The 13,799-nt window shown below is 42.3% G+C and overlaps 1 protein-coding gene across 1 annotated transcript; it reads left to right on the forward strand.

Annotated features, from left to right (window-relative positions):
• The first annotated feature begins 10,233 nt into the window (after positions 1-10,233).
• On the forward strand, positions 10,234-12,717 carry kcng1 (potassium voltage-gated channel, subfamily G, member 1). Its single transcript, XM_085919642.1, has 2 exons — positions 10,234-11,010; positions 11,938-12,717. The coding sequence occupies exons 1-2, from the start codon at positions 10,234-10,236 to the stop codon at positions 12,715-12,717; spliced, it is 1,557 nt and encodes a 518-aa protein (XP_085775768.1).
• Positions 12,718-13,799: the final 1,082 nt, after the last annotated feature.

The following is a 13,799-nucleotide window of genomic DNA, read 5'->3' on the forward strand; positions in this document are numbered from 1 at the left end:
CTATATATTTTGTCTGAACAAAAGAAAACAAAAGACTGTCGTCCAGCTTTGTTTACGAGAGTCGCACAGTAGGGCTTACCATTTCAAAAGTAATACTTCAGTGAAAACAAGATTTTTACTAGGTTTAGTGAGATGTTTTTTTGTTACAAGGAAAAATTGCTGTGATCGAGGGTCAATATCCATAGCAAGTCTAAGTGGAATAAAGATCTATTTCACAACCGGGACCTTATAGAGTGTAAATAGCTAATTTACACGGCTATAAGTTTGTATTGGATTTTGACAATGTGTGGCGATGGAGAAGTACATGGAGACTTGACACACCTTGCGTTTGATTGGAGATTTCGATTAACTTCCAACAGCAAGACTCGATTGCTGCGTGACTTGTATCGATTTTGTCAATTTTTATAAATGTATACGTAGGAGGCAAATTAACTTCACGTACCCACCAGCAATGCATTATGGGAGATGTAAAATGACGCAAATCCCTTCATACAGACAAACAAACAAACAAACAAACAACTAAAAAGTATTTTTGTTTACGATTTGCATGAGCACGAATAAGGTCTTGTCAGACTGCCCTCATTAGCGTTTACTAAAGCTCCATATTGTCTTTGAAAATGAAGTGTGAAAGTGTGAACCATCTGTCACTAAAGCTTCTGTTTCAGTGCCAATTTACAATCAGCCAACTGGTGTCGGTAACAGTATGTGTGCAATAACATTTTTTTTTCTTTTAGCTTTCGAGCATTTTCATTTCCAAGAGTATGTTCATGCTTGTCAGTGGTGATGAGAATGATAATATATTAAAATAATCGGCTCCTCGTTTCCACACTGAATAAACCAAGCAGGAAAGCTTCCCTGGCAATCAGAGGTGTGAAGGTCTGAATTGGAAATAACTAGTTCATTAACAATAGCTGCTGGGAACATTGTTCCTGTAATGCATCTCTAATAATAACAATCATCACGCACGTGTCACAGAGTGGCGGACCTCATTAAATGGCACACCACAGAGAAACGAGCCCCCGTTTTGTGATCAGCCGCCCTGCTAAGCCAAGAGCTGACATTTTCATTCATCAGGAGACACGAAGAGAAAAAGCAACAAAGAAAAAAAATATGATTCCATTTTTATTATTCCGGTTTAATTACAATGTTTCAGCAGTACGTTGGCTTCCCACAAGTAAATCGATGAGACAGCAGTAATTGGGTATTGAATCCGTGTGAGCTGGTGCTCACCTTAAAACAAGTGCTTAATCCCTTAATTGCCTTGAAAATCAGAACTATGCATGTAAACACTAATTGGAGTCACGTACAAACATACTCAAGCTGCACGTAAACTGCCTGCACTTATGCTCTAGCACAGGGGTGTCAAACTCGTTTTTTTCGCGGGCCGCATTGTAGTCATAGCTTCTTTCGGAGGGGCCATTATGACTGTCAACCCAAATAAATTTATCAGCACCTCATATTAAATACAGTAAAAGCTACAAAACATACTGACAAATAACTCGTTTTCAAATTAGACGAGTAAAAACTGGTCAAATATTTAAAAAAAAAAAGATATTATTAAGAGTGAAGACAATTTGCAATTGTAGTAATGACACACGAATTTGATGCACAATTTGTCTTTGCAGGCCACATAAAATGATGTGGCGGGCCGTATCTGGCCCCCGGGCCTTGAGTTTGACACCTGTGCTCTAGCAACAAAAAAGTAACCATAGAAACGGAATTAAATTTAAAACAAAGGCTATTTATATCTTCTCTTTATGAAACACAAGTGCAGTCACTTGCCTTGCTATTGTGCGCAAAAATGCATGTGGAGCAGCCATTGTCAAACGGTGGTCCGCGGCCCTTTAGTGGTCGTTGGCGCTATTGCAGGTGGTCCGCGAAATTGAAAATGGTAAATAATTGTAAACATTTTTATAAATAAAATGTATTCATGATTTAGACTTGATTTATTTTCCAGCTAATTTTGTGACTCATTTAGCCATTCAAATTATGTAAAATACAGCTGAGATTCCAAAACAGATACAGATAGATGCCTGTATAGGTCTATCCTCCTTCGGTGCAAAACAAAATGATATTCCGTCAAGGTGTATCATTTGGCTTTACAGACAGGTGAGGCTTTGCCCTACAGGAAATGCAGCGTGGCCGGACGGGCAGGTGGAATGACAACCACCGTGTTATGTACACTGACATCTTGATGCTTTATTGTGACAAAGCGCTCACAGGGCACAGACCTTATAGCTATTTTTGGTTTCGAGTCATGTGAACTTGCAACATGTGAACGTGTGATAGCAAAGCTGCGAATCCACCAGAAGTGATATTACCATGCCAACTGTATTTTCTCCCTCCTGCTTTGTTTATTGTCAGGCTGTGTGTACTTCTATGATATTCCTGTAAGGAAAAGTCTATTTCTTCTCAGCAGCTTCAAGGACAGCTGTTATTGTTATTATCATGGCTGCTGAAATTCTTATGGGACTAGTAGAACACATGAGACGGAGTCTGGTGAGGTGCTTGAGTGATGTTTCTCCTCTTACATGTGACCCTGAACAAAGCAGAAAAAGGATGGATAATTAATTGGAATCTCATGTCCCGAACTACTACCTTGGGTTCTCCAAACAGGATCCTTGTACAACAGGATAGATAATAAATGACAACATTAGGTAATCTCATTGTCCTCTTACACAAGCAAAACTCTGAGTTCAGATCGTTTTGTCTAACCTGAATGCTGAACGTACTGCACAAACACTTTAATTCTCTCGCTGCGAGGACAATATAAGCCCACAACAGATGTTCACTCATGGAATTCTAAATGTGTAGTTGTTTTTTTTGCCATCTCTATGGAAAGTTTATTTTCAAGAAATGCCTCCCACGTATAGATCTCTCTGTGGTTCTCCATGTTCACTAACACCAACAGAGGTAAAGTGGGAAGATGCTTTTGTTGTCTTGCTTGGTCCAATGCATGTACATATAAAAATGGCAAAGAGCTAGGAATGAAAGTTAATGGGCATTTTTACAAGTTTAACAACGTGACCTCTCGCCCCCTTTTTCACAGTGCGCTTGCAAACTTGCACATGATGCTAAATAAGAATGCTGTTGGGTGAAGATTGCTTGTGCGTAGGAGTATTTCCTGGAAACAATGTGTACAATTAGCCTGTTAACACACTCATTCCAGGAAGCGGTATTAAGACTGATGGAGATTGTTGGGTGCCGCAGATCCGGCCACAATTTTGCACACCTAAAACATTGTTCAGGGGAGAAATGAAATTCCTAAGCAATATTCGGAAAATAAAAGCAAGGCAAACAATGAAAGTCTTTTTCAAGGTTTGATGTCAGTCTCGTGAACACGTGCATAGAAATGTTCTGGTTTTTGTGCCATGAAATGTTGACCTTACTTAATCTATTTAATTCATCCAGTTACACACGAAATTCCATTTCCCGTCTGAAATAGCCCCTCTCACACACACACACACACACACACACACACACACACACACACACACACACACACACACACACACACACACACACTCTGTGGAAAAAACGTATGCCATTCAAAAACCGAGTGATATGTGAGGCTCAGAGCTAAATGTCTTCGCATTTAAAAATGAAAGCCTAAAAGTAATAAAATGTTGCTAGTCCAATCTATCTAACTAAATATGAGCAAATGAAGCAATCCAATGAAAGTTGCGTCCCATTACGAAATCACCCTGGACTGGTTGCCAGCACATCTACACTTAAGGACAACTTGAAACCCTCAATGTTTTTGGAATTCAGGAGAAAGCCAGAAAACCCACACAAGCATTGGGCAGACAAAAAACTCAATCATGACTCAAACCTGGAAGCGCTGAACTGTAACGCCAATGTGCGAACCACTCATCCACCACGCTGCCTCAGCATGGATTCATAAACCTGCAAATTATTTCCCTTAGTTGTGTCACACAAATCAAACTCGTTCATTTTACAATCACCAGTATGAATCATAGATGTTGCCACATGTTTGGCTTCTGACTCCCTTGTCACCATCAATCCAGAGATCACAAAAATCATTGGTAACAAAGAAGTCAATTTGACCCCTTGGTGCGTCGAAACTGGTTCCCTCCTGGTAGCACCACGAACCTTTTGTCCGAAGCTACAATCAGGAGCGCATGATTATTCTTATTTAAAAGGTGGGGCGGAAACAGCCCCGCTCTTGAGAAGGCGGTTGCCATGGATTTCGATTTCGAACAGCCCATCCCACTTGTGATGTCAGCCACCGAGAGAGGGAGAGAGAATATGAGAGAGAGTAGGGAGCTGAAGGGGGTTGGCTAGAAAGGACGGGAGCCTGTTGCTTATCATCAGCAGCCAAGCTGCTGTTGAACATCTTTCCTTTATCACCTCTTCACATTTTTACCCCGGAAAAGATCTGCTTGGAATCAAGATCACAGTGAGTATTTTTTTTTTTTCTATCTTTGTGTTAGGGTTGCACTGGTCTTTACTCTCAACCTCATATTCTTGTGTCACAGAGTTTGCTCTTGCAACCAAAAGTTGATAGCATTTGACTTTTTGCCGCTCGCCTGCTCCTCTCGGGTCAATGAAGCCATCTAGAGACGCAAAAGTGACAGTGGCATCTGGCATGCCCTTTACACATGACAAGTCATTTGCATACTGGATGCAGCGCGCACACACACGCCATGGTAACACGCTAACCCGCATCTCATCTCACAACGTGATGCTCGACCCTTTTCCCGAATGAATGAAGTTTTAAATGCTTGTTCTCTTTCTTTAGTTGTTTATTATTGATTATGTATTGCTGTAATTTGACAGTGTCCGAAAGGCTTTATTGAATAGTAATGGGTGAGTTTGTACCGCAGTATGACCTCTAATTCCACATGGTTTGTCGGTCAACAACTTTCAAACCTAAATGATTTTGGGAGAAAATTGCAGCGAAATAAATTCACTGGTATTAATAAATACAACATACTTCAATTAACTCAGATCTTATGAGTCCTAATGCTTGTGTCTGCTTACTTCATGTAATTTCTTGTGGATAATCTTCTTTTCTAATGTTCTTCCTTATGTGGACCTACTTGAGGCTGCCTTTTAGAATTAATGTCATCAAGTAGAGCCCAAAAGCCTTCAAGCAAACAAACAATCATGTTCAACAGTATTTGACGAGAGGGAATTTTGTGGAATTTAATGAATTTAATGAGACAATATGACCGCAGTCCTTTTTGATTTTACATAAACAAAGGCTTTCGTGAAGTTCTTAAAATAACATTTGATTCTAAAATGATCTATTTATAAGTCTTAAAATGCAACAGTCAAAGCAGGTGACAACATAAATACAAACATGACAATGTTTTATTTTGTTGAGTAAAGATAATCCAGTTGATGTGATAGGGATTGCAAGTCAGTCTGAGAAGCACTCTGAGGAATTATTTGTATTGTCACACCAGAGAGGAATATAATATGATGCGCCCTCCACCCCAACATGTCTTTCAAAGTTTGAAGCCAAGATGGATGACACGCAATGGATCATTTCCTCTCCCTCCTGCAGGTAATTATGGCTATAATGAGACCAACTAATGACTTGTTCCAGTTTTAACTACTAATAATAACTGTCTGATTCCCCTCCGCTAGTGCGTTGTTGTGGGAGGGAACATAGAGTAGACTTGCCATCCAATGGAAGATGATCCCTTAATTCCTCTGAAATTTATCTCAAAGAGAGGCAAGCGGTCTACGTGACATGAAGGTGCAGGAGATATGTGTGTGCAAAGTCATTTAAAAGGTGCCACAAGGAGATTTCCCTTTATGGATGATGAAAAGTTGACCGCTGTGGAATGAGTATTCCAACAAATCCACCAAAATAGGGTCACACCACCTGCGCCACAATTTAGACCTGCTTGTAGTCAGCCTAAATTCTAGTCTACCTTCTGTCACTACATTGACAGGTATGCCGAGGGCGTGTATTAGCAAATCCCCTTGGCTCGTCCTGCTGGATGACTGGCCCATCCGTTTTTACGCCGAGCACACGAGCACCTGGCTATGAAAATAGGGCGCTCTGTTTTCATTTTTATTTTATTTTTTTCTGGTCTCGTCACCAACCTTTCTCTTCACAGCAGGTTTGGAAAAGGACATGACTGGGACTGAGTGACAGGATATCTTTTCATCCCACCTGGGGTTAACTTTAAAAAAAGGGGAAACAGCATGGGGCCCCACCAACATTAAGGAACGGGCTGCAAAATAATCCTACGGGTTGCAAATTGCCCCCAGGCCATGAGTAATAGACCACTGCATTAGAGGAAGTCATACATTGACAAAGTAACAGTGGTGCACCATTATGCATCAGTGAGCATCAACCGCATTCGATTTGGAGCTTTTGTAAGGACTCTGAAGACTGTATCATCTTTATGCAAATGTGGAAAACACGAGGAGCACAACTGGGCTACCATGAAATGTATCTCACGTTTTATCCGTATGACGAGGTGGGTCGGTTAACAAATATGGGTGACCAACAAATATTGACTGGAGTACCCTTGCAGTGTGGGAACACTTCCTGTTCAGTGACATGGGTGTGAAAATAATTGCGAATGGTCTGTCTAAATATGCCTTGTGTTTGACTGGTGTCTTTTTTTTTTTTTTTTTTTTTGTCTTCCTAGCTTTCTATTTTAAGGGTGAATGCCCCCATCTCACTGATATAACAACTGTGCACATACAGACCTTTAAAAGTTGTATTGGCAATGATGCACTGTCTGGTCTTACGTATGACTCAATGCTTCAGGTAGCGCCTGTGGAAAAGTGATTGTTGTCATAGATGACAGCCGTTAGGTCGCGTGATTGCAGCTCGGTGAGAAAAGGGGCGTCGCAAGATGGATTGTGAGCACTGGTGGATTTATGGAGGGATAGAGAACTCCAGCTTCATGTCACACCAGCTTAATTGTTGATGAGGAGGAGTTGAACTGTGTGAATGTTTTTGAGACTACATGAATTGCTGAGATTGCTACACTGAGATTATTGACTCCGCCTATATGATGACCTGAGAATTTTGACGACACAGGAGTTTGTTACTCTCTTTTCACCATTGACGTAAAACTCCGTTCTATAAAAAAAACACGGCACATTATGTTAAAATTGTAGATTTCAAACTTTAAATAAAATGACTTGTCAAGTCATGCAGTTCAGGTCAATATTAAAATCAGTCTATTGAATACCAAGTTAAAGTTAAGACAGGTCTTAGGCATAGGTTTTAACCAAATAAGTCACAAGTCCTAAATTTGGTGTTTCTCGTCTGACTCGAGAGCCCCAATTTCTAATTTCAGTCGCGATATAAATATGACCTGCATTTATTTAATGCTAAGACAGAGGTCCTGAAACATAACAATAGAGGTACTAATTTTAAAAGACTGACCATCTTGTTGCCATTCAAACAATAGAAAAATAGTCTTGTGTTTAATTCAATAGATCCAGATTTCACATTGAGTAATATGAGAGGAGATCATCACAAAATGTAGTTTGGTGGCATGCTGTGAGATTTAATTGAAATCTTTGTGCCTTAGACTTGTAGTATATTTTTGCCTGCATGACTTCTCTGTATGTTGCCCTAAAAGCGCAGTGGAGTTTTTCACGCGAGTTATTTGTGCTGAACAGGGAGGTTTAGTTGCAGTAATGTATAGGTACCCAGAATATAGAAGGGCCAGTGACCAGAAAAGAACCGAGTAGATGGCCTTTTAGGGACGACGAAACAACAAGTATACTGAGACTCAAACTGCAGCTGTTATTCAAAGCCATGAGATCATGAGTCTCGCCAGGTATAAAAGATGCGATGCCTAACATCTTTGCCTTTGGGCCATTCGAATATTTGGAGGAATTTCCTTCTGACATCGGTTGAATAAAATCTTGTCTCTGAAATTTTCCTTCTCTGAGCCACCAAGTGTTTTTTGGAGACCAGCAGAACAACAAAGACAATTCACCATAATTACTAAAAGTTGGAAAATTCTACTCAATTGTTTGGATGGGTGTGCCTCATCTTGTGGCCCGTTTCGTTTATATGTGCGGTAAATGCAGCCACTCTAGCCAGTACGCATCATCATCATTATTGCATAGTTTCTGATGCTGCACAAACATGGATGCACATTGTGGCGGACCACAGTCTTAAGGAGTCACTTTGCTCCTTGAAGTCAATCACAACTTTCTGGTTTCATAACACAATAGAGACATAGACATGCGAGATGTTCCACACAAAGCGGTATATGGAGCAGTCTCCAAATTGAACATGATTCAGAGGGCTAAAGCCAGTGAGAAATCAGGAGGTCAGCTCTCGGCTTTGGGCAAATTTCTCGAAGCAACATCCTCTTAGAGTCCATTAGAGGACAGTGTGCTGTTAACAGGAAGTGGGTTAAAGAGGCTTGATGTGGTTGTGATGGTCATTTAGGGACGGACAATGTTCCAGTTTCAGATGACATACCAAAAGAAGATATGGCAAGAATAACACGGCTGTGAGACTCATTATTGTTCAAGTGAGCAAAATGCAAATCCTTGGCTTTCAGACAATTTGGAAAAAAAAATCTTCCATGTTCATGACTTCACGTAGCCATTAACCTCTATTACTATTTAGAGACAGATATTAAGAAATTGTATGTAATGTCACATTCTGAATAAACATTTACGTAATTACACATAATGATGATTCACACACACTGAATGTCATGGAGCTAAAATGATTGACATGTAAGACCATCTAGTGACTGATCAGTCTGCCAATGCAGGAAGGCAGTACAATGTTCCCTCACCTTCCGCTGGTGATATGTTCCTAAATATACACAATCTTTTAGATTTGTAAAAGAACACGACACGGTTAGCTCAGGTTTACCAGTTCAGCTAAATAAAAATGTTCTTTCCCGATCGACGTGGTGTAAAGGGAAGCACAACGCAAGCCAGTGAGTCACCAGGCAATCTGGAGAACATGCCCCGCGGCCTGCCTGCTTGTGATCACACTGGCACACTGAGAGGCCAGACCACCGCCGATCTGGTAGAAGGAACAGCCTTCGTCGCCCTTGTTGCCTTTCATCACATGCTAGCACATTTAGTATTTTTCTGGCAAGAGGAGGCTTTGAAAATACTCACACACAAAAATGCTCCAGTAAGTGCGGAGAGGCAAAAGCACAGTCGGTTAAAGTGAGGAATCAAACAGCCTGGAGGGGTTAAGTATGATTTAATGCAGTTGGAGAGTGGCGTAGGCCCGTGCACATCCATACCGGTGGAGTTCTGTGGGTGTATTGATAACCTCTGCTGCACCAACACAACTTGGTCGACGTGATTATTTTTGTTGATGTAAAAGCTTTTCATGTTGAAGAGTAAAGAGTTGGTTCATAAGGTCCAAGGTGAAGAAACCACAAGTTCTGCTGCCACAACTCTGGCCTCTTCTTGTATTACGAACGAGGAAAATGCCATGGGATCTTTCAGCTTATATTTTTATTGTCTTGCTTTTTAACCGGCTGCTTTTCCGCTGAAGGCCCGTGACTAATGACCGGTGATGAGTTTCCCTCGCAAATCTGGTCGCATTGGTCTCATCATCACTCACTCTGCTTAGTTGCTTGATGACCTGACACAAAGGATATTTATATGTATATGTATAGTAAAAACAAAACAAAATACTATCAAGCCACTGTCAAATAAATCGGGCAATATTTAAAAAAAACTCTTTCATCCTTTTTGACTCCTTTACAAAATGTGCATTTTGACAAATAGATTTTAAAAGCTTTTAAACCCTCCATGGCTATGATGGAGGATTTCTGCAGGTGGAATATTTCCCCGAGTGTGACAGTGCAGGTGTCTAATAAGCATTCACTTCCTCACATTTCACTTTTAGAAGCCCACACATCCTTCCGGAACAGTACAATTGTTGCTATTAGCAGATACAAGCGCTGACATTTTAATTGCTGAATTCTTGCTCCAATTCAATTTCTGGAATTGACTCAATTTGCTCAGGCAGCGGTCCTTGAAGCAGCACTGAACATTCTTCTTTGTCTTTTCCTTCAAGAACATTCTGAAACAAACGTGATCCCCTAAAAAAAAACACGTTTCATGTCAGCTTAGTCTTCAGTGAATGTAACTATTTGTTTTGGTAAACACTATGCAATTTTGATAGTCTTGATTATGTTGTCTATATGGTAAACAACTTAGAGTTGGCTCATGTCCTTTCACAGGTGACAGCAGGGGAAGAAGCGGAGGCTCAGGCATGCGAGCAGGCCAGTAAACATGACCCTGTTGACAGGCGACGGCTCCGACTACGACTATAGCGCCTTGAGCTGCGCCTCCGATACCTCCTTCAACCCTCCACCCTTGCAAGAGCAGGAGGCCCGCAAGGGAGCCTTCTACAAGAGGGCGCAGCCTGCCCCCGAGCTTGTCCCCGGACGAGAACCCGCGTCGCTGTCAAACACCCGCAAAGTCCACGCCATTATCAATGTGGGTGGCATGCGCTACCAGTTGCCTTGGACCACTCTGGAGGACTTTCCGTTGTCCCGTTTAGGCCAGCTGCACTTGTGCAGCAGCTTCGATGAGATCATGGGTATTTGCGATGACTACGACGTCACGCACAACGAGTTCTTCTTTGACCGCAATCCATGCGCCTTCCGGACCATCCTGACCTTCCTGAGGGCGGGCAAGCTTCGCTCACTCAGGGAGATGTGTGCCCTCTCCTTCCGGGAGGAGCTGCTGTACTGGGGGGTCCCGGAGGAGAGCCTGGAGTGGTGCTGTCGCCGACGCCTTCTACAACGTATGGAAGAGTTTGAGGCAATGGAGCGGGCTGCAGAGGAGGAAGAACTGCTGCAGGATTTTTCAGATTCAGACAGCAGGGGGCGTCCTGCAGAGTCCTGCTTGAATTGCTTCATGACCAAGTTGAGGGACATGGTGGAGAGACCTCACTCTGGACTCCCCGGGAAGATCTTTGCTTGTTTATCGGTGTTGTTTGTCACCATCACTGCTGTCAACCTCTCCATAAGCACCATGCCTGCCCTGAGGCAGGAGGAGGAAGCGGTGAGTAGCATCCAAAAATTCCCCTGGAAGAGCTACATGCTAGTTGTATGTGGCTTTATTCCCCTGGTAGGGTTCACATCCTTGGTGAGAAACCAATGATGAACACAATAAGGTTTTCGACAAAGGGTTTCAAACTAGGTTTAGGGTTTCAAAGTAGGGTTTTAGACTAAGATTTCGGTTTCTCTGTAGGCTTTTAAAATAGGGTTAGGGTTTTAAAGAGAGTTTCAAACTAGAATTAGAAAATCAAAGTAAGATTTTAAACTAGGGTTAGCGTTTCAAAGTAGGGCTTTAAACTGCGGTAAAGGCTTTGAAGTAGCACTTCAAACTGAGGCTATAAAGGGTTAGGGGGTTATGGCGTTAAGGTTGGGGTTTAGGAATTAGGGTTGGGGTTAGCATTAGAATGAGGTGTTAGTTTCAGGAATAGGGTGAATAATAGGGGGTTAGGGGTCATTGTTTCTGTGTCAGCTTTATAAACCAGGGTCGGGGTTTTGAGGTAGGGTTTGAAACAGGAATTTGAGTTTCATACAAGAGTTTAAAACTCGATGGGTAGGGATTAGGTTTAGGGCGTGGTTGAAGATAGGGTTAGGATTAGGGGTTAGAGCTGAGTTCTCAGGGCTTCGGGTGAGGATTCAGGTGTTCGGTGTTAGAGTTAGGACTGTTGGTTAATTAAACTAAAGTCATCTTTTCAAACAGGGGTTAGGGTTTAAAAGTAAGGGTTTCGAATAGGTTTTGGGTTTCATAGAAGGGTTTAAAACTAAGTTAAATGTTTCAAACTAGGGTTAGGGTTTCAAAGTGTACATTTAAAAATTAGGGTTTCAAACGATGGCTAGTTCAGAATATGTTCTTTAAGACTAGCTGAAGCCCCATAATGCAGTATCTCCCCCTGGTGGTTACTAAACAAATGTTGTTGCCTTTATCTTTGTTCAGGGCACATGCTCCCGGATGTGCTACAACGTCTTTATTGTGGAGACGGTGTGTGTGGCCTGGTTCTCCCTGGAGTTCTCCCTGCGTTTCATCCAGGACCGCTCCAAGCTGACCTTCCTGCGACACCCCCTCAACCTCATTGATGTATTGGCCATCCTGCCCTACTACGTTACACTGCTGGTGGACACCACCTCCGAGGGCGAGAGGGGCCCGGGCTCGGGCAGCAGCTACCTGGACAAGGTGGGCCTGGTGCTGCGTGTTCTACGAGCTTTGCGCATCCTCTATGTGATGCGACTGGCTCGCCATTCGCTGGGTCTGCAGACTCTAGGGCTGACCGCCCGCCGCTGCACACGTGAGTTTGGTCTGCTCCTGCTCTTCCTGTGTGTGGCCATCGCCCTCTTCTCGCCGCTTCTCTACCTGATTGAGAACGAAATGGCTGCTACGCAGGAGTTCACCAGCATCCCCGCCACCTACTGGTGGGCGGTCATCACCATGACGACGGTGGGCTACGGTGACATGGTGCCACGTAGCATCCCGGGTCAGGTGGTGGCCCTGAGCAGCATCCTGAGTGGCATCCTCCTCATGGCCTTCCCCGTCACCTCCATTTTCCACACCTTCTCACGCTCCTACGTGGAGCTCAAGCAGGAGCAGCAGAGGGTCCTGCAGAGGAGGACACATTTTATGCTGCGTGGTCACATGACCGGCCTGGGGAGCAACCTCTCCTTGGAGAGTGACATGCTCTTCCCCATCGGGCCGTCTGACACCCGAGACTTGGAGGACTGACTGAAAGACGAATGGACAGAAAGGACAAGAGATGCAGCCCTTCTGTGTAGCAGCAACCGGTGGACAAACACGGAAAGAAGAAAGGATTGTAAAAAACAAGTGTAATTTATCTTCAATTATCGCTTTCAGCATTGTTATCATACAACATCCATTATTTGGAAAATGTAGGTACGTTTCACCAATGAGGCTGAGTCCTACTATCTATGAGACTGAATACAGGAGCTGTATCAAAAATATAAGGTTAAAAAGTCAGCATTAACTTGGGTATTTATTTACTTGAAGTGGAAGTCAATCCCCAAATTTTCCTCCACGGTAATCAGATTAACATTGCGTTTGTGGAATAGGAGTTAAGCAGCAAAGTTCAACCGTTTTTGTTCATTACGGCTCACCTGTTTTCTCAAACTGAGCCAAGAGATCTACCGCAACACATGATATTATGATGTTTTTGATACAGCTCTTGAATTGAATTGCATTTGATGCAGGTACAGGTTAACAATTAGAGCTCACTGTTATGAAATAGTAACAATAGTTCCTCTGCTACCAGAGGATTTTTATGCAATTTTTCACAACTGGTGGATATCTTTCAGATTACTGTTGTTATTTATGTTGTACAGCCAAGATTGGGAATGCCAAACTTCAGAATTGTGTCTTGTGGGTTAACTATGGAGATTGATTGGGGTCAAATGTTTTGTACTTGGAAAAACAAAACTCGTATTTGAAAAAACAAAACAAAACCATTGAATCTGAAAATAAACGTTCTGATCTTAAAACTTGAAAAATAAAATAATGCATTAAAAATGAAAATACTGATTTGAAAGTTTTTTTGGGGTTGAAAATAGTTTTGCTTTGCCTTGGTCATTTTTTTAAAATAAACTCTTTATTTTCAGGTTTCACCTCGATTTATTTGATCAAGATTTGAGGTCTTTTTTTCAGTGCCATGTTTTATATTTTCAGATTCACCCTTTTTTTTCCAGGTTCAAATCTTTGCGAGTTGGATACTTTTGACCTGAATCTGGTGTGGGGGCGTGGCACTAGCTGAGCGGGGCGTGGTATCACGACTGACAGTTGAAGTGGAAGGCTTG

This window comes from Syngnathus leptorhynchus, chromosome 1 (assembly GCF_054491065.1).
Source record: "Syngnathus leptorhynchus isolate UIUO chromosome 1, UIUO_Slep, whole genome shotgun sequence".
Taxonomy (NCBI): domain Eukaryota; kingdom Metazoa; phylum Chordata; class Actinopteri; order Syngnathiformes; family Syngnathidae; genus Syngnathus; species Syngnathus leptorhynchus.